At 28.1% G+C, this 23,237-nt stretch overlaps 1 protein-coding gene across 1 annotated transcript; it reads right to left on the reverse strand.

The window, feature by feature from the left end:
• Window positions 1-1,084: 1,084 nt before the first annotated feature.
• Window positions 1,085-3,864, reverse strand: LOC137813415 (probable WRKY transcription factor 11). The gene is made up of 3 exons (XM_068615645.1): window positions 3,019-3,864; window positions 1,551-1,676; window positions 1,085-1,463 (listed from the first exon to the last, which is right to left on the reverse strand). Exons 1-3 carry the CDS (start codon window positions 3,672-3,674, stop codon window positions 1,286-1,288), a joined length of 960 nt encoding a protein of 319 aa, XP_068471746.1. The 5' UTR covers window positions 3,675-3,864; the 3' UTR covers window positions 1,085-1,285.
• Between the last annotated feature and the right edge of the window lie 19,373 nt (window positions 3,865-23,237).

The following is a 23,237-nucleotide window of genomic DNA, read 5'->3' on the forward strand; positions in this document are numbered from 1 at the left end:
TTTAATGACCTCTGATTCATTATAGTACCCACCTTGTGCTTTGTTTGTTTCACCTAAATATTTAACAACTTTTCCATTAAGTACATGTTTTTTTTAGGTTTAAAAAATGTTGTGTATTATTATTATTATTATTATTATTTGTTTTGAGAACACAACAATAAGAATACAAGCACTTGCTTGTATGTTTTAGGAGAATTTTGAAGAGAAATGGTTATTTCTTAAAAAGAATGGTTCCAAAGAAGTGTTAATTTTTATTTGTTGAATAAAAGTGATTTTTGTCGAATGATGTAGTGACAAGAAGAGCATCCAAACAATGTTAATGTGAAAAGCAAGTAGCAACAAAATTTGGAATAGTGGGTTGATTTTGTATGATTTGGTATATAAAAAATGTGTCAGTGTTTTGGTTGAAGTCTGTAGTTAAAATTCAACCGTCACCGCACATGCACTACTTGTTTCCAAAAATCTGGTGGGAGCAGGTATCTCCCTGTGCCAAAGTTTCTCTTATTCTTTATCACAATCATAATTCATCTCCCATTTCAATCAATTTTTAAATTTGTTATACTTTTATACGCACTAATTTTAAATTGAATTAAACCCCAAAAATAATAATTCATTGGAAAAGTCAGTGAAATAATAAAGAAGGGCTCAATAATATAAAAACCTGACAAAAGTTGATATAATATTTTTCAACAACGGTTAAAGATTGTGAGTCTCTTTTGAACTTTGAATTCCACAAAAGGAATTGAAAGTTCAACCCTTTAAGGTACGAGTTGTTATTAAAAACGGTGAAAAGAAAAAGTAAAAGTGACCGTTTTGTTCATTCATGGGAAAATTATTTCATCAAATAGTGAAAAACTGAATTGGTTTGTAGAGGAAAATATAAAAAAAATAAAATAAAAAAGTGTGATGATTCATGGCATTTAATTTTGTTGTTAACGAAAGTCAGAGCAATAAACTAAAAATAATGATTGGGTTATTTGATAAGTATAAAAAAGAGCAACGAGTGAGCCTGCCTCGGATACCACCTTCTCCCAACACGAAATCATAAAGAATCATAACTATCAAGACTTTTCGCAAAGAGATGGAAATAAATAACTTCGAGATTCCAATTTTTTTTTCAACTATTTATCAGACTAAATATTATAATACTAATAATAATAATAATAAATAAAAGAAATTTACAAAAGCAACCATGGTTCCAACTACACTTTCCAAAAATTATAGTTCTTAAAAAAAAGTCCTCCACTTCCCATATTTTTCTAATGTTTTTAATTTGTTCCACTTTCTACGTTGACTCGAACACCAAACCCACCACTCCGGCTGCGTTCTCCTGCATCGCGGCCTGAACCGCGTGCCTGTGCTCCCCCTCGTACGTCACAATCAGCATCGCCGGATCATCTGGTGCGCGCTCCACGTGTTTCCTCGCGGGACACCCTCTCACCGTGCTGCACTTGTAATACCCCCTGATTGCAAAAAAATCAACGTCAGAGAACGAGTCTTTGAGCATCAAAGTCAACAAAATGTTACGGTCCAAAATCACCATCACTCACCGAGGGTACGGTGAACCCTTGATCGGCTTCTGACCGTACTTTCTCCACGAGTACTCGTCCGGCGGAATATCGGCGATCTTTGAACTTATCGCCGGCACCCTCACAGTCTTCTTCACCCTGTTTTTCCTGAACACAAAAATTAACTAATTACATTTTATTCTCTACACGTAGAATAAATAATTATATTGACTTTCCACGCACAATAATATTTACTTAAATTAAAAATAAATATTTCGTTTTCAAGGAAGCATTTACTCATTAAAAAATGAAAAATTATTTATTTCTAAAATAAACAAATTAGAGAAACACATTAAAAAAGTTAAAACTTAGTTTTTTTTTTTAAATAAACAAATAAACTCACCGGTTATAAATAATTCACAGATAAACTATAATTATATAATTTTTTTTGCTAAAATTACATTAAAATTAGAGTTTAACGGCATTGTTTTTGTTAATTTTTTTAAAGGAGCATAATATATAAAAATAAGCTCTAGAATGTGTGTTATTGAGAGTTGAAGGAAGGGATGCAGAGGTAAGAAATAAATAAAATGGAAGGTCAACAGTCAAAAGAGATTAACAGGAGGGAAGGGAAAAAAAACGACAAGGGATTGAGAGAAGGTTCAGTTTGGGAAGGTTGAAATTGTCTGAGTTGTTTGTGAGACAGGAATTTCTAAAAACTGGCTTTTGGACAAGGGAGGCACCAGACAGAGGCACAGCACAGGAACCCTATGTTGTCGTGTCACTTTCACGCGTGGTGTACCTATTAATGCATTTAACTGCACCACTACCGAAATCGTTGACTCCCAAACGCTGCCTTACCCCACTCACGCGACCCACTCACGTGATTAGTTCACAAAAACTCCCCCTTTACACCCAAAAAACATTACTCTCTAATCACACCGTCCATCTCACCCTTTAAAACATTATCTTCCATCATTAATTACTAATATTAATTTTTATTTTAGACTTATCCATCTAAATTAACTATAAACAAAATAAATAATTAGATTTAGATTTAATTTTAAAAAATATTATTAAATTAAATTTTGTAATTATTTTACACTATTAAGACAATATTACCCTAAAATATTCACAAATATTTTTTCTTGAAATATGTATAAATCTATTTAAATTATTTTTAAAAAGAGTGAAAGAATGGATCAACAAGATTCTACAATTAAAAAATGTTATAAAAATTAATAAATTTATTTACCTAAAAAACAAAAATTAAACTCAGTAAATATCGTTTTTCGTAAAACAAATTAAATTTTTAAGAATAAAAGATATTTCATTTTCTATAGACTAGTCAAAAACTTTGAATAGTTATGGAACGCATCTTTCAGTATGTCAATGAATACTCCTATTTATGAATTAAATTTTGAGCCAGAAATATTATATTATTTATTTAATATAACAGTTCTGGTCAACAACAATGTGAGGAGTAACGATATGGTGAAACGCGGTGTACCTTCGCTTGACGCAGTGGCACTTGCCGGATCCGGACACGTCGTCGGAGTGTTCGCGGTGCTCGAGGCAGCGTTTCTTGAACGCCGGCGGTTTTCCGGCGGAGGTCGCGGGCGGCGGCGGCGGGGCGAGAAAGATCTTGCCGTTGGAGACGCTGCCGTCGCCGGTGATGGCGGAGGACATGAAGGAGGAGTTGGAGGAGACGCTGAAGGTCTCCTTGGAGAACTCGAGCTCCACGGACTTTGCCTTGGAGTTCCGGAGCGCGTTGTGCGGCTTGGTGAAGTCGAGCGTGACGCTGCCCGGCGCATGGTGAACCGGCGCCGGCGAGGCGAAGAGCGCCGGGAGGGAGAGGTTGGCGGTTTGCGGGGGAGGAGGATGGAGAGGTGCAGAGGGAGGATTGTGAACCGGTGCGGGGGTTTGAACAGGTTGAGGGGCCTGAACCGGAGCACGTCTGAAGCGAGCGTGGCCGGTTCGGTTGAGGAGGGAGATGAGTTTCTTGAACTTGGAGACGGTAACGTCGGTGAGGTCAGTGTTCAAGTGAGAGGGTTGGTGGGAGAGGATTCGGATCAGGTGTTCCATGCCCTTGAGGCCTTCGGATGCAGCCTCTTGGATGGCCTTTTGATCATCTATTTTGGGGAACCCCATGAGTTCCACAGCCATTTGATTTGATGGAGCAGAGATTTGGGTTTAGGGGAATTGGAGAGTGAGGTCAGAGAGCCATGGGATGGTGAAGGGAGTGATTGGATTTGGAAGGGTGGAAGAAATAGGGGAGAGGGGATATATATATACATGGAAGGTGAGGGTGACTTGGTAAGACAGACCAGGTTAGAAAGTGTCTTGGGTTTCAACTCTAACACATTTAATACTTTTTAATTCTAAATGAGTTGGAAACATCATTTTATTGTTAACACATTATATTTTTATTGTCATTTTTATCCTCTACTGCATGCATCTGAGTTAAGAATATATATATATATATATATATTTTTTTAAAAAGTATTTATTACTTTGTATATATAATATTAGGAAATGAAAATAGTTAAGCTACTATATTTTTTTTATATTATTTAAGTTATTTTTTCATGTAAATTCCACTTAAATTCAACATTTTGTTGTTCAAGTTATATATATATATATATATATATATTATTTGATTGATTTAGATGATACACATTTGTGATATACACATACAAAATTTATAAATTCAATTATGATATACATATATATAATAAATTTAATCATTTAAGATTTAGAAGGGATATAAACTCATCAAAGTTATAAATTTAAAATAATTTTAACTATTTAATTTTTTAATATAAATTATTAATTGTTTTATATAAATTATTAATTGTTTTTGTCGTTACATGAGTTTATCTTTTCAAAATAATAAATTTTACGCGTTTATTTTTGTCCGTTTTAGATATCTCTCTTACTTCAATAAATTTTATTCAACGGTTATTTCTTTGTAGGATATGTGATAAGAATGAGAATAATTTTTTTTCTAAAATAATGTTTATCATACTTATAAATATATACTATTATTAAATGGAAATTGTTATAACTAAGTTCAATAGACATTTTAATTATGTGTTTATGTGTTATTAAAATGTGAATTTTAAGTCTAACTCAATTCTATAAAATCGGCTTATAAGGTGAGGTTTGCACTCACTTATATACTATAAAATGATACCTCATGCGTGGAACAATATATTATGGATGGTTGGATGACGGTGCGATAGCAAGTGGCCAGATAAGCCCAACAAACACTCGTTAGGATAGACTTGAAATAACTCTCCTACTATATTAAGAAGTGAATTTTAAGTCTAACTCAACCTTATAAAATCAACAGGTTTACACCTACTTATATACTATGAAATGTCCTAATCTCAACCTTATATAGTATTTTTTTTAAAACTCAATACACTTCTATAATTGATAATCATTAATAATGTTCTAATATAATTTAAAATATATTATACCAAAAGACTAATAGAGACTAATTTATAATAGAAAGTAGTTAGTAGATAAAACGTTGGTAGCTAATGACTAGATACCAATTTAGAAACTACATTAAAAACATTTAATAATAATAAAAACTACTTTAGATACCAATTTTTTTGGTTTATAAAATAGTCTCTAATTTAGTCAATATAGTAACTAATTATTTTAGTCTCTAAAATTAGTTTCGATTTAATGATCACTAGATTAACTAATTTAAATAAAAGGACTTGTAGGTTAGCTGCAATTTTCCATCCCGAGAGAGTTATTTTTTTCCCATTTTTATCATACATGTTTATTTCTTTACTTCTACATCGAGGACAATGTGTGATTTATGTGTGAGAGTGAAAAATTATAATTTAAAATTTATCTTTTATTTTTGTTTGATTTGTTTGAATTTTCTTTTACTTATGTTCAAATAAAAATAAAAATCAATAAGTTTTCTTGAATAATCTAATCTAATGGTTGACATGTACATTTCATTTAAATTCAAACATTTTGTTATGTCTCTTTAGTTATTTACTCAAGTGATTTATTTACATATTTGTTTGAATCATTTACATGATACACATTTGTAATAAAAACATGCAAAATTTATAAATTTAATTATAAGATATATTTAATAAATTTAAGATTTACAAGCTATATAAACTCATCAAAATTATAAATTTAAAATGATTTTAATTATTTAGTTTTTTTTATAAAGATTATTAATATTTTGTGTGCGTTATATGAGTTTCTTTTTCCATAATAAATTTTATGTGTTTAGTATTGTCCGTTTTAGATATTTCTCTTACTTCTATAAAATTTATTCAACGGTTACCCATTTGAATTCAAATATGTGATTAGTGTTTATCATACTCATAAATATATAATATTATTAAATGAAAATTGTTATATCTAAATTCAATAGACACTTTATTTGATTTTGATGATGTGCTTACACCATTATAAAATCATTAAATAAAAATCAATCTTAGAGACAAAAAAATAATTAGTTGTTATTGACTAAATTAAATATTATTTTAGAGAGTAAAAAGTTTATTGGTATCTAAATTAGTTTCTATTATTGATTAATAGTCACTTAAGAAATAATGATGATAGAATCCCCAAAAGAATGACGCAAAGAGTAGAAGAGAGACGTTGTATGGGACTAGTGTGGACTTAGCGTCTCAATAGAAATGAAAACTATTTTTTTGGTGGCTATGTATTAGAGACGACCTCCAATGGGACACAAAATTACAAGGTAGTGTTGGTTTAACTACATAAAGAAAAATATATTATTTAACTATAGCGTATGTTTGGGGGACACTAAAATTGATGTAAAATTAAATAATTATTAAGAAGTGGACTTTAAACCTAACACAAACCTTGTGCATGAGACTATATATGATAGGTGGTCCGATAACGACCTGATAACGGATGAGATCTCCAACACACCCCCAAAAAAATCGCTAGGATATGCTCGAAATGACTCTCATACCATATTAAGAAGTGGACTTTAAGCCTAATTCAACCTCATAAAATTGACTTATAAGGTAAGGTTTGCACCAACTTATATACTATGAAATATCCTAATCTCTAGTCGATGTGGGATCTCCAATAATAATTAACTTAGTGTGGGCTAAGGTGACAATAAACATCCACGTCACCTTTGTGTCGCCTAGACCTATGCTAAATGTAATAAAATATTAACTTGCATCCACTTTGTGTCTTCATTCTCAACGCAATATCATTCTGCAACTTATTTTTTTATTGCATCTACTTTGTGTCCTCATTTTAGACACTAACTTATTATTATTATTTTAATAATTTTTAACTTGCAAACACTTTGTGTCCCCATTCTAGACTCAATATTATTTTGTCACTTAAATTTTTTCATTACATCAATTTTGTGTCCTCATTCTAAACGTTAACTTATTATTATTATTTTAATAATTTTTAGTGTAATTTAAAGGTCTCTATTTGAACATAATATTTGACATCAATACTTTTTAATTCTAAATGTGTTGAAAACATCATTTTATTGTTAAACATTATATTTTTATTGTCATTTTTATCCTCAAGGGCATGAGTTAAGAATATATATATATATATATATATATATATATATATATATATATATATATTAAAAATTATTTATGACTTTGTATATATAATATTAGGAAATTAAAATAGTTAAGGTACTATTTTTTTTTATGTTATTTAAGTTACTTTTTCATGTAAATTCCACTTAAGTTCAACATTTTGTTGTTCAAGTCATTTATATATATATATATATATATATATATATATTAATGATTTAGATGATACACATTTGTTTGTGGCATACAAAATTTATAAATTCAATTATGATATATATATAATAAATTTAATCATTTAAGATTTAGAAGGGATATAAACTCATCAAAGTTATAAATTTAAAATAATTTTAACTATTTAATTTTTTTATATAAATTATTAATTGTTTTTGTCGTTACATGAGTTTATCTTTTCAAAACAATAAATTTTACGCGTTTATTCTTGTCCGTTTTAGATATTTCTCTTACTTTAATAAATTTTATTCTAACAGTTACTCCTTTGTGAGATATGTGATAAGAATAAAAATAAATTTTTTTCTAAAATAATGTTTATCATACTTATAAATATATACTATTATTAAATGGAAATTGTTATAACTAAGTTCAATAGGATATTAGGGTCATAGGATTTGTCAGATGTGTCAAATCCTCTACTTTGCATGTGTTGTTATTAAAATGTGGACTTTAAATCTAACTCAACCCTATAAAATTGGCTTATAAGGTGAGGTTTACACTCACATATATACTATAAAATGTCAGCTCGTGCGTGAGACCATATATTATGGGTGGTCGGATAATGGTCTGATAACAGGTGGCCGGATAAGCCCAACAAACATTCGCTAGGATAAACTCGAAATAGCTCACATATCATATTAAGAAGTGGACTTTAAGCCTAACTCAACTTTATAAAAGCAACTTATAAGGTGAGGTTTGCACCTACTTATATACTATGAAATGTCCTAATCTCAACCTTATATAGTATTTTTTAAAACTCAATACAAAATATATTATACCAAAAGACTAATAGAGACTAGTTTATAATATAAAGTAGTTAGTAGATAAAACCTTGGTAGCTAATGACTAGATACTAATTTAGAAACTACTTTAAAAATATCAATTAATAATATAAACTACTTTAGATACCAATAATTTTTTTAGTCTATAAAATAATTTATAATTTAGTTAACATAGTAACTAATTTGTTTGATCTCTAAAATTAGTTTTGATTTAATCATCATTAGATTAACTAATTTAAATAAAATGACTTGTAGGTTAGTTGCAGTTTTCCATGCCCTCAAGTTTGATAAGAGAGCTTTTTTTATATATATATATTTTTATCATACATGTTTATTTGTTTACTTCTACATCGAGGACAATGTGTGATTTATGTGTGAGAGTGAAAAATTATAATTTAGAATTTATCTTTTATTTTTGTTTGAATTTTCTTTTACTTATGTTCAAATAAAAATAAAAATCAATAAGTTTTCTAGAACCATCTAATGGTTGACATGTACATTTCATTTAAATTTAACATATTGTTATGTCATAATTATTTAGTTATTTGGTCAAGTGATTTATTTACATATTTGTTTGAATAATTTAGACGATACATATTTGTAATAAAAACATACAAAATTTATAAATTTAATTATAAGATATATTTAATAAATTTAATACTTAGAAGGGATATAAACTCATCAAAATTATAAATTTAAAATAATTTTAATTATTTAGTTTGTTTATAAAGATTATTAATTTTTTGTTTGCGTTACATAAGTTTCTCTTTCCATAATAAATTTTATGTGTTTAGTATCATCTGTTTTAGATATTTCTCTTACTTCTATAATATTTATTCAACGGTTACCCATTTGAATGATATGTGATTAGTGTTTATCATACTAATAAATATATAATATTATTAAATGGAAATTGTTAGATCTAAGTTGAATAGACCATTTGTTTGATTTTGATGATGTGCTTACAATACTAGAAAATCATTAAGTAAAAATCAATCTTAGAGACAAAAAAATAATTAATTGTTATTGACCAAATTAAACACTATTTTAGAGACTAAAAAGTTTATTGATATCTAAATTAATTTTTATTATTGATAAATAGTCACCCTAAGAAATAATGATGACCGAGTCACCAAAAGAATGACGCAAAGAGGAAAAGAAAAATATATTATTTAACTATAGCATAGGTTTGGGGGACACTACAATGGATATAAAATTAAATAATCATTAAGTGGACTTTAAACCTAACGCAAACCTTGTGCGAGAGACAATATATTATGAGTGATCCGATAACGACCTGATAACGGATGAGATCTCCAACACACCCCCTCACGCCGAGGCTACCAACTCGTGTGTGGGAGTAGATATTATGGGTGGTCCGATAACGGTTCGATAGCGGGTGACCTGATAAGCCCAACAAAAATCGCTAGGATAGGCTCGAAATGACTCTCATGCCATATTAAGAACTGAACTTTAAGTATAATTCAACCTCATGAAATCGACTTATAAGGTAAGGTTTGCACCCACTTATAAATATCATAATCTCTAGTCGACGTGAGATCTCCAATAATAATTAACTTAGCGTGGGCTAAGGTGACAATAAACATCCACGTCACCTTAGTGTCGCCTAGACCTATGTTAAATGTAATAAAATATTAACTTGCATCCACTTTGTGTCCTCTTTCTCGACGCAATATCATTCTGCAACTTATTTTTTTGATTGCATCTACTTTGTGTCCTCATTTTAGACGCTAACTTATTATTATTATTTTAATAACTTTTAACTTGCATCCACTTTGTGTCCCCATTCTAGACTCAATATTATTTTGTCACTTAAATTTTTTCATTGCATCAATTTTGTGTTCCGATTCTAGACGCTAACTTATTATTGATATGTTAATAATTTTTAGTGTGAGTTAAAGGTCTCCATTTGGACACAATATTTGACATCAATACTTTTTAATTCTAAATGAGTTGGAAATATCATTTTATTATTAAACATTATATTTTAATTGTCATTTTTATTCTCTAGTGCATGAGTTAAAAATATTTTTAAAAAGTATTTATTACTTTGTATATATAATTTTAGGAAATGAAAATAGTTAAGGTACTATATTTTTTTTATGTTATTTAAGTTATTTTTTCATGTAAATTTTACTTAATTTCAACATTTTGTTGCTCAAGTCATTTATTATATAAATGATTTAGATGATACACATTTGTGATATAAACATATCAAATTTATAAATTCAATTATGATACATATATATATAATAAATTTAATCATTTAAGATTTATAAGGGATATAAACTCATCAAAGTAATAAATTTAAAATAATTTAAACTATTTAATTTTTTATATAAATTATTAATTGTTTTTGTCGTTACATGAGTTTATCTTTTCAAAACAATAAATTTTACGCGTTTATTCTTGTCCGTTTTAGATATTTCTCTTACTTCAATCAATTTTATTCAACAGTTACTCCTTTGTGTGATATGTGATAAGAATAAAAATAATGTTTTTTTCTAAAATAATGTTTATCATACTTATAAATATATATTATTATTAAATGGAAATTGTTATAACTAAGTTCAATAAGGTATTAAGGTTGTAGGGTTTGTGAGATGTGTCAAATCCTCTACTTTGCATGTGTGTTGTTATTAAAAAGTGGACTTTAAGTCTAACTCAACCTTATAAAATTGACTTATAAGGTGAGGTTTGCACTCACTTAGATACTATAAAATGTCAGCTCGTGCGTGGGACAATATATTATGGGTGGTCGGATAATGGTCCGATAACGGGTGGTCGGATAAGTCCAACAACATTCGTTAGGATAGACTCAAAATAGCTCTCATATCATATTAAGAAGTGTACTTTAAGCCTAACTCAACTTTATAAAATCAACTTATAAGGTGAGGTTTGCACCTACTTATATACTATGAAATGTCATAATCTCAACCTTATATAGTCTTTTTTAAAACTCAATACACTTCTATAATTGATAATCATTCAATAATGTTCTAATCTAATTTAAAATATGTTATACCAAAAGACTAATAGAGACTATAGTTTATAATATAAAATAATTAGTAGATAAAACCTTGGTAGCTAATGACTAGATACCAATTTTGAAACTACTTTAAAAACATTTATTAATAATAGAAACTATTTTAGATACCAATAATTTTTTTAGTCTATAAAAATAGTTTATAATTTAGTCAATATAGTAACTAATTTTTTTTATCTCTAAAATTAGTTTTGATTTAATGATCATTAGATTAACTAATTTAAATAAAATGACTTGTAGGTTAGCTACAGTTTTCCATGCCCTTGAGTTTGATAAGAGAGTTATTTTTTTTCCATTTTTATCATACATGTTTATTTGTTTACTTATACATTGAGCTCAATGTGTAATTTATGTGTGAGGGTGGAGAATTATAATTTAAAATTTATCTTTTATTGATTTGTTTGAATTTTCTTATACTTATGTTAAAATAAAAATAAAAATCAATAAGTTTTCTAGAATCATCTAATGATCTAATTGTTGACATGTACATTTCATTTAAATTCAACATTTTGTTATGTCATAATTATTTAGTTATTTGCTCAAGTGATTTATTTACATATTTGTTTGAATAATTTAGATTGTACACATTTTTAATAAAAACATACAAAATTTATAAATTTAATTATAAGATATATTTAATAAATTTAATACTTAGAAGCGATATAAACTCATCAAAATTATAAATTTAAAATAATTTTAACTATTTAGTTTTTTTATAAAGATTATTAATTTTTTGTTTGCGTTACATGAGTTTCTCTTTCCATAATAAATTTTATGTGTTTAGTATCATCCGTTTTAGATATTTCTCTTACTTCTATAATATTTATTCAACGGTTACCCATTTGAATGATATGTGATTAGTGTTTATCAAACTTATAAATATATAATATTATTAAATGGAAATTGTTAGATCTAAGTTGAATAGACCCTTTGTTCGATTTTGATGATGTGCTTACAATACTAGAAAATCATTAAACAAAAATAATCTTAGAGACAAAAAAAGAATTAATTGTTATTGACTAAATTAGATACTACTTTAGAGACTAAAAATTTTATTGGTATCTAAATTAATTTTTATTATTGATAAATACTCACTACAAGAAATAATGATGATAGAGTCACCAAAAGAATGATGCAAAGAGTAAAAGAGACACTACATGGTACTAGTGTGGGCTTAGCGTCCCAATAAAATGGAAGTTGATCTTTTGGTGACTATGTATTAGAGACGATCTTCAATGTGACAAAAATTACAACGTAGTGTTGGCTAAGCCTACATAAAGAAAAATATATTATTTAACTATAACGTAGGTTTGGGGGACACTAAAATGGATATAAAATTAAATAATTATTAAGAAGTGGACTTTAAACCTAACGCAAATCTTGTGCGTGAGACTATATATTATGGGTTGTCCGTTAACAACATGATAGCCGATGGGATCTCCAACACACCCCTCACACCGAGGCTACCAACTCATGCGTGAGACTAGATATTATGGGTGATCCAATAACGGTCTCATAGTAGGTGGCCTGATAAGCCCAACAAAAATCGCTAGGATAGGCTCAAAATAACTCTCATACCATATTAAGAAGTGGACTTTAAGCCTAACTCACCCTCATAAAATCGACTTATAAGGTGACGTTTGCACCCACTTATATACTATGAAATATCCTAATCTCTAGTCGACGCACTTCAAGAAAATCATGAAATAGAAACCAATTTTAGAGACCAAAAATAGTTAGTTGCTATAGTGACTAAATTAGAGACCATTTTAGGGACTAAATAAATTTTGGGTTCTAAATTAGTTTCTATTATTGTTAAATTATTTCTAAATTGGTATCTAATTAGCAACCAAAGGTTTTGCTACCAAATTTAGAAACTAAATAATTGGTAGTTAAAACCTTGGTAGCTAATTAGATACCAATTTATAAACTATTTAACAATAATAGAAACTAATTTAGAAATCAATTTTTTTTTAGTTTCTAAAATGGTCTCTAATTTAGTTACTATTGCAACTAATTATTTTGGTATATAAAAAATAGTTTCTATTTGATTGTAGTGACGTGGGATCTCCAAAAATAATTAACTTAGTGTGGGCTAAGGTGACAATAAACATCCACGTCATCTTAATGTCGCTTAGACATATGCTAAATGTAATAAAATATTAAATTACATCCACTTTGTGTCCTTATTCTCAACGTAGTATTATTCTGCAACTTATTTTTTTATTACATCTACTTTGTGGCCTTATTCTAGAAGCTAACTTATTATTATTATTTTAATAATTTTTAACTTGCACCCACGTTGTGTCCCCATTTTAGACTCAATATTATTTTGTCACTTAAATTTTTTCATTGCATCAATTTTGTGTCCTCATTATAGACGCTAACTTATTATTATTATTTTAATAATTTTTAGTGGTGAGTTAAAGGTCTCCATTGTGGACACAATATTTGACATTTATTTTTGTATCCACTTGAGTAGACTTCACCCATGCTAGTGGCTTCTTTTTTATAGCCTCGTTTTTTGTTGGCAGTTAAAATGGATTTTTCTTGTAGTGAGTTTCTAAATTGGTATCTAATTAGCTACAAATTATTAGATTTTAAAGTTCGTAGATAAAATCTTGGTATTTAATTAGATACCAATTTAGAAATTATTTATCAATAATAGAAACTAATTTAGATACTAATGATTTTTTTAGTCTCTAAAATAATATCTAATTTAGTCAATATAACAACTAATTATTTGTTGTCTCTAAAATTGGTTTCTATTTAATGATTTTATAATAGTGTGCATCTAACCATACTTTGAAGTTTCAAGACACATAAAATGTTCTTAAATTAACATTAAAGTGTGTGGCTTTTTTGACAACACATCTGCAAAGTAGAGGGCTTGACACTGATTGACTCTGCAACACTATTACCCACCTTTTACAAAGAAGTTGTTTGCATGAAACACCTTTCAACATATTCTTCCAGAGATCTTGATGTTGACAAGTTGTTGCAAGATGTTCCTAGAAGAAAGAGGAAGGATGTAATCCTTGCAAGAACACAATGATCTGACACCCTGCATCTGACATGATTTGATACACATAAAATTATATTTTACACTTAATTAACACTACAAGAAAATCATTAAATAGAAACCAATTTTATAGATAACAAATAATTAGTTGTTATATTGACTAAATTAGATACTATTTAGAGACTAAAAGAATCATTGGTATTTAAATTAGTTTCTATTATTAATAAATACTTTTTAAATTGATATCTAATTAACTACCGAGATTTTAGCTCCCAATTATTTAGATGTCAATATAATAACTAATAATTTTTTGTCTCTAAAATTCGTTTCTATTTAATGATTTTCTTTTAGTTGCAAGAAGAAGCAATAATAGAAGAAGACCCTCACAACGACTACAAATAAGTGGTTGAGTTCTAAATAATACTCACGATTTAGTTAGGAGTGGTTACAATTCAAATAATGTTTAGAGTTTTAGCTAAAAGTGGCTCCTGTCTGCGTTTCAAAAAGTACATATTTCTATCTTCAGAACGTTAGTCTTCTCGGTAAAACTTGATTGGTTAATTAATTTCTTATCAAGTATGTGAATTAATGAAAATTTTCTTTCAATTTTTTTACTATGTTTATAAATGTAAGATTTGTGAATGAGAATTGTACTGGTAGGCCGAGAACAACATGCTGAGTAACCAAAGGGTGATAAGACTAAAACCGAGAGGTTTAGGCCGAGAACAACATGCTGAGTAACCAAGAGGTGATAAGGCTAAAACCGAGAGGTTTAGACCGAGAGCGGAAAAGATGTGCATAAAAGAATAAAATAAAATATAAATATTATTATAAAAATGAAACCCAATTAAGTTAAAAACCTGCATGAGGGGTGTGTAAATAATAAAAAGGTGTAGAAAGAAAGTCCAAAAGAAAAGGGGAAAGCCCATTAAGGAAACTCTATAAATAGGAGTTCAGAGTAAGAAAAAGGTAAGAGTGAATATTGTCTGATGATATTTGAAATTGATTCTGACTTTGGCATCGGAGCGCCTTGCAGGTACCACCCCCAACCTGTGTGAGGGAGAAGCCGAGAGCACCTAACCAGGAAGAGTCCAAAACATGAGCCCAAGAAGAAATTAAGAGAATCCGGCCCAAGAGTAGAATATTTGTGTAAAGTCTAGTCTCGTCAACCTAGTTTCAGTATTCTGGGTCCTTGTTGTAAGAACACAACTTTTATAAAATAAATAAAGCCATAAAAAGTTTAATAATAATTTAATTGCGTTCTAAAAAGACCTAAAATTATAATTATATAATAACAACTTGTTCTAAAAGAAACAATTTTTATTTATATAGTACACTTATATAATTTTATGTCGTTTGATATTTACTAACTAATTTTATGTCATTTTATATTTACTATTTGCTAGTTCTACCAAACATTCCTAATCCAATAAATTAGCCTATTAGTTTGAAATTTATGTTAGTAGCTTATGAGTTCATTTATCAACTACCAACTAGTTTATAAGGTAGTCTTGCCAAACACATACAATAAAATGCATTTCAATGATTCTTCTTTTTTTCTTTATCTATTTACAATAAATTTCACTCTTTATTACATTAATTTATCTTTCTTCAACAAAATTCACTCACCTTTAACTTTTATCTATTTTTAAGTGTATGAGTTAATTTTAATTTTCTTTCAAAAAAAATTAATTATTTTATAAACCTATTTTTTTTTATACTAAACCATCCTTTGTATGAAAATTATTCTTCATCTTATCATAAACAATAATACAACTATGAGATGTAAGCAGGATCAACCACATTTTCAATAATTTGTGTAACTTGACATTATTCCTCATAGTTTTGAAAAAAATCTTTAGAGGAGCTTACGAGGCAATTGATTGTAAATACATTGAAATCTCAACAAAGTATAGAGGCTAGTCTTATAGAAATAGAAGAGCAAGTTGATCAAATAGCTAGACAGAGTAAATATATTGCTGAGCAAAGGTTGAATTCACTTCAGGATTCTAATTTAAATTTTGATTCAGGTTATACCTGTGATTTTGATACATCTATTAGTATAACTGATATATTTGTCTAGATTAATTATGTCATACCCCAAGTTTCCATTTCAGTGGTAGGTATAAACCCTTATCCAAGTATTGACTCTCTTCCACGGAAGGTCATAAAAATAATTATGGATGAATAGTCTAACATTGATGATTTTTGTTGACGAACCTAATGCTGATTTTGTTCATGTTTTTGAAGACACACTTGAAGTTCATATTACAGCTATAGTTAAGGAGGATTTTGTTGATACATGTGCAGGTGCAGTAAGTGATTTAAATGGAATGCTTAACCTTGAAACGTCTATCATCCAGTAACGTCTAGCACTGCCCTAGATGCTAGAAAATAATAAGTCCAAAATCACTTTACTCTTTTCATTGACAAACTTACTAACTTTAAGGATGATAATTTACTTGAATTCTATGGAGAGTTTGAATTATCTAGTTTTATTGATACTTTTACTTGTCATTCATATAATGATTCATTCATCTATAAAACATGCACTAATATTAACAATTGTATATCGTCTGGTGATACGATTTGGATCGTAGATGATAGTATTACTACACTAGTATTATGTAACGAACCAAAGTGCATAGACGAAAAGCTAACAACTATTTTTAATGTTGAATTACTTGATTTGTAGGTTCTTGAGATATCTGGACCATTACCATCTACTGTCCAACCAACCAATTCTTAATTAGGAGGCACTAAAACATCCTGTGAAGTCCTCTTGAAGTACTTTTGATCTCTGATTGCATGTTTCTCTGTTGTTGTAAATATTAGAGTTGTGTTAAGTATATGTAATGTTTGTCTGCATAGTGCTAAGTGTAAATAAAAAACTAAACAATTGAGAGTTAGATAGCGTCTAGTGAAAGTTCTATCATTATTGATTCATTCTTTGATTTCAATTACCTATTTGTATGTTAAAATATAAGAATTTCCATTCACATTTGTCTTGATTCTTTTATATCATGCTAGCCATTACACATTCTTAGGATCTGCTATAAATTTGATTATTCTCTTGTACTTTGTTCCTTTGATTTTTTATGAGTCCATGGAGTGTTTTGCGTAGGAATGAAAAAGGATAAGTGCAGGGGATATTTGGTGAGCATAATTTTATTCACACTTTAAAGATTTAATTGTTGATTCTTGGACTATAATCATGAATAAATCCATAGTTTTAATTGAGATTCATCTAATAGGATTTACTTTGGCCTTAACTATTACTTTTGCTAATTTTGTGTTTTTAGCCAAATAGACGATATGACTAAACGGTTTGATAGAATTGTCTGACTAGATCATTTAAATGAAGTGTCTACCACTGTGAGTGAGCCGAATCACGCGAAAGTTCAAGCTTCTTCTCTGAATCAAAATGGTAAATAAAATTTGAGTAGAAGAATTAGAGAATAACATCTAAAATATCACATAAATAGAACTAAGCAAATCTTCTGCAAAATACAAAGGAACAAAGTTTGCGATAAAACTGAAAACAAATCTAAGAATTCGGGAAAGTTAGAAACTGAGAAATTGTGAACAAAATCTAAACCACTATTTTTCCAAGATCATTTGAGCAGAAAAACTTAAAAAAGATACAAGCTTCAAGGAGAAATGATGAAGCTTCAAAGCTTCACAACGACGTTCAAAAAATAGACCATTACCATTTTTTTAGTTTTCTTATTTGTAATTTTCGTTTTTCCTTCGCATGGAATACTAAAATCCTCTGTCTTGATTTTCTTGTGATTTTACAGTGAATTCCGAGGTTTCTATTCAATTAAGTTTTATTCTTAAAATTCTTTGTAGAAGTTTGTGTTAGAAGGTCTGAATTTTTTGAATTTTCTTGTTAAGAATTGAGTTCTCTTCTTTAATTAAAATTCTTGGTTAGTTCACTGAATTCTAGTTAATCTCTCTTTCGCTTAGTTCAATAGGTAGAAGATAAACATCTCATGAGTAGTCGCTTGGAAACAAGTGAAATATATTGAATACATTAGTAGACACTTGTTCTGCTGATAATATTTTGTTAAATTTGATTAACACTTGTGTGATTAAGTTTTATATCTGTTTGAAAATTGAAAGAGTGAAAATCTTAAGATAATTAGTAACGAATTCACTGTTGAATGAACTTGAGAGTCAACCTACTTCCTTTTATTATTTTTTGCTAAACAAAGTCAACATCATTTTTTACTTTATTGTTATTTCTAATCATTTTGATTTTAGATAAGTTTTGGATATTGTCTTATTTGGATTTGTAAAGAGACGACTTGAGGTCATTTGACTTTATCTATACTATCATCATTTTAGTGTTAGACAATCTAGTACTGTATTAGATATTTCCACTAAAATCGTTTTAATTTAATTTTTAAACGACAACTATCCATACCAAATTAAGGACAAGGTGACAACTAATAAATTATGTGAACGTGTATGAAAAATCAAATCGATGACAAATCTTATTCTTAAATACTAACTTTTAATTTTAATATTTTTAGGGAATATTTAGAAGGTGAAATACATAGAATATTCTTCAAGAAAATATATGATTCAACAAAATATATGATTTGAGTGTTGATGTAGTCTCTAAGTTCTTTATTTTTTATTTTTGTAATGTTAGTTTCTTTTAAATAGACTATTTTAAAAGTTATAATATGAGTTGTTTATTAAAATAAATTAAAATTTATTAAAAATTTATTTTTCATAACTCAAATAAAATACTTTTATCAAAATTTCATCTACTAATTTAGATTAAACATTTTACCAAACAAACGTTAAGTATCAAGACTCTTCGTAAGAGTTATGTATCAAACGAGAAAAATAACATGAAAAAGATTCATACTGACAAAAAAGTCAAAAGAGATTCGAACACAACGTTTAAGAAGATAAAGTTTTATATCAAATTCTTATTAGTTTATGACATTACTAAAATGAACAATGGACCAAGAATTTGTAATGCAATATTATTATTATTATAAACTCAAAACAATTTTGAAAATATGTAAAATAGACTACACATTGTTAGAGATCTCAGATCAATTAGAGATAAAAATATTTCATTGTATATAAGTGGGTGCAAACCTTACTCTATGAGCCGGTTTTATGAGATTGAATTAAGCATAAAGTTCACTTTGTAATATGGTATCAGAGTAATTTAAAATTTATCTTAACGAGTGTTTGTTGTCTCAGCGTGAGGGGGTGTGCAAACCTCACCCTATAAACTGATTTTTTGAGGTCGAATTAGGCTTAAAATCCAATTTGTAATACACATTTAAAAATGATTAAACTAAAAAAACAGAAATGATTGGTTTGATTTAAAACATTACATTCAAATATTAAAACAAACAACTGCATATTATTAATCCATGTAAAGTGATATATTAATATTGTGTGAAGAATGCAATAACCCAGTATGTACATAGATGTATAGAAAAAATACTTACATATATAAGGCATTAAAAGAAAGTAGTGGTTAGATTGAAATGGCATTTAACATATGATTTATGTGCAACAATTTGAGCATATAATAGTTGGCAACATTTGAAAAAGAAGTGGCAATGAGACACAAGCTTCCAGATCCACACGACTATATATTTATTATTCCAGTCAATATTTTGATAATTTTTCAATTCCTCTTTGACGAGATCGAGTTGAAATAAAGAACATATATACCAATAACTATTATTATATAAATTTTAATATATGCTTTGACCTTTGCATGTGAAATATTTATTTATGTGACACAACAAATCTTGCAAATCTCTCTAAGAACTCTTCCATGATCCTTATATTATTACTACGTACTATTTTAATCATGCCACTTGATCCCAATCCAAATTTATTAGTCCACACGCTCATAAATTACTAAAATAAAACACCACGCATATAATTATTAGACCCATACACAAATAAATATAACTCAAGCTTATCGTAAGGATTAGACTTTGTGTTTATATTTATTTATTTATTATGTTTTCTATGGGTTAGTGTTTATACAAAATACATGAACCAAATCAACTTAATAAATAACAGAAGTCAGCATTAATTAGTGTAATATATATGTGGATTTTGCAAGGAATAAACTTTTGTATTCCTTTCTTTATTTATTATAAGATAATGTCTCGTAACTTCAAAAATACGTTGTTGCTTTCAAACGTTGACATTGGACAATAATATTCTCGGTCTTTAAAAGAGAGCGCGTTAGCGCACGCTTTCGTATATTCTTATTATTTATTTACTAATTACGTTTTAACCATTTTACCATTACATTTTAATAAATAAAAAATAATTCATTTGTTTCTTTAATAAAATAAATATTTGAAGGTTTTTTTTTATTTTAAAATAATTAAATAACTTCTAGTATACATAGATATATTTTCAATCACAATCATTAGATTTCATTTCAATTTCATTGATTACACATGAATTCGTCGTCTTTTGAAAAACTCATTAAGTATGTCTCTACCAAAGACTAACACCTAATCCAAATATTATCAGCGAATCCAAGAAAAAAGATCAGGATAAGTTCGAACATCCAATACCGAGTGTCTACAGCGAGACCCGTGTGTATGAACTCCCTCTCAGCTTCTCACTACCTGATATCTTAGTCTATATGACTTAGATCATCAGTGAAGCTAGATGATCTCTATTAAAAATAGGTTTTTCATACTTAATGTCAACAAACAACAACTCATACATTATCCCAAATATATGACATCAATTTCATACAATTTTCATCATTCATATATAATATATATCATTCAATCACATAACATTCTAAAATTCATAACATTCAAGGACCTTTCCAACATAAAAGAATAATATTTAACTTACAAACTATCAAAATCTAAGATTTCAACAAGTTTAAATAATATATAAACAAATAACATCCATGCAAGAGAAATTGAATACAGATACAGATATGTAGATACGCGTAATCATTAAAATGTAGGACATGAAGACACAAATTTATATATTATATAATTATGAATTATATAAATTGACAATAAACATTTATATGTTTCAGTTTTTGTTTAGAACATAAAGATTTTTTCATGATTGATTCCAAAGGATTTGCTCCTTATTTTTATAATCATAATAAAAATTTATACAATAAATTTGAGTTTTTAAAAAATTAATGTATTTCTCTTATTTAAAATTGTGTTAGATTCGTGTTAGAATTCTCACAAATTCAATAAATATTTTTTTGAATTAAACACTTCACCGATACGTATTCTATGAATATCGTACGAGTATCAATGTTATGTTTAATACATGTGTCCAACACAAACACGTATCTATCTCCATAATGATTGAGGTAATCTTCGTACATGCACTATAAGTTTATATCGTATTTTACTGTTACATCTGCAGTTGTTTTTTTTCTTTTCTTGTCTCTCTTGAGTGGCATTGCCACCTCTTGCATTAGTCTTGAACCGCTGTTGATATTTCTCGTTTGTTTGTGTCGCGGCCACACCCACCGTCTTCATCGAGATTCACTTATGCTCTTATATTTTTTCAATTTTTGAACTTTGGATATGCTTTTCAGATATTATAATTTATACTTTATTGAAATATTGCATTTTGATATATATTATGCCCTTTTGAATTATATTTTTTTAATTGCATTTATAGTGTTCTTTGAATTATGTTATATTTTGATATAATACTCCCATATACTTTTATATTATGTTTTGTTTAAAGTTTAATTGTTTTTATTGATAAGAACACGATAATATTATATATAGGGGTGTTTAACCCCGATAAAGAGTATTGTTTTACTTTTCTACAAATAATTTGTCACCTAAATTTTGGAAAGATTATACAAACTAAAAAAGCCTCATAATGTTGTGAACTTATAAGTTTTTGCTTTTAACACTATAAAAAAAACATTGAATCAAAACTAATTTTAAAAATAAAAAATAATTAATTATTATATTAACTAAATTAGATATTATTTTAGAGACTAATAAAATTATTGATATCTAAACTAGTTTCTATTATTGATAAATAGTTTTTAAATTGGTTTCTAATTACTTATCAATGTTTTAGTTAGCAATGTTTTAGCTACAAACTTCATAATCTAAATAGTTTTTGGCCAACTACCCAAGTTCAACTAGGGAGACTATTGTTGTGAAGTACTCATTGAGTATTCTTTAGGCTTAATCACTTCAGGATAATCTCCTTGAGTATTATTGACACAAGTTACTATTGTCTTAATTGAGTATTCTTTTGGCTCGTAGCCACTCTTAACTAATCCAAGGAGTATTCTTTCCTCAAGTCATTGATAATGGTCATTAAGCGATCAAATTAAATGAAATTATAATTCTAGTGCAGCGACCGTCTAACACTATAAAAATGATAGTATAAATGTGGTTAAAATGACCCTAAGTCGTCTTCCAATAAATCTAATTGTGAATCCAGTGAAAAAAAATTCAAAACTTATTTGCAAGTAATAAAAATTAGCAATAACAATAAGGTAAAATGGGGGTGAGTTTGTTTAGTATAAATTATAATAGACAATTATAAAACAATAAAGAAAAAATGTTGACTCTCAATCTTTTTCAGTAATGAATTGTTCCTCAGTTTATAAAATGTATTATTCCTTCAATCATCCAATATGATCGAATTGACCAAACATGCAAACCAACATGATTGAATCTAATTAATGAAACATGCATCCACTAATTCATTAAGTATCTTACTCATCTCCATGCATCTACTCATAAGGTATAATCTTTTAAACACTTGAATCATTTGTCTAAGAGATTATTCATAATAATGCAAACTAAAAACAATTTTAATATATACCAGAAATTATTAATTACCTACAAATTTGTGCTGGCCAGTAATTTTAATTACTGACAAATAAAATTATCGACGGATATGAAAAGTAAAAAAATCTTATATATTTTATATCCATCGGTAAAATATGTCGATAATTGAGTAGTCAATATATGTCAATAATATTTGTCGGTAACGGAAAGCCAATATTATTCA

This window comes from Phaseolus vulgaris, chromosome 1 (assembly GCF_000499845.2).
Source record: "Phaseolus vulgaris cultivar G19833 chromosome 1, P. vulgaris v2.0, whole genome shotgun sequence".
Lineage (NCBI taxonomy): Eukaryota > Viridiplantae > Streptophyta > Magnoliopsida > Fabales > Fabaceae > Phaseolus > Phaseolus vulgaris.

Coding starts and splice junctions, on each gene's coding strand:
- LOC137813415 (XM_068615645.1), bottom strand. CDS start 3,674: ATGGCTGTGGAACTCATGGGGTTCCCCAAAATAGATGATCAAAAGGCC. Junction 1,677..3,018: donor TGCCACTGCGTCAAGCGAAG/GTACACCGCGTT, acceptor TTTTGTGTTCAG/GAAAAACAGGGTGAAGAAGA. Junction 1,464..1,550: donor AAGGGTTCACCGTACCCTCG/GTGAGTGATGGT, acceptor TTTTGCAATCAG/GGGGTATTACAAGTGCAGCA.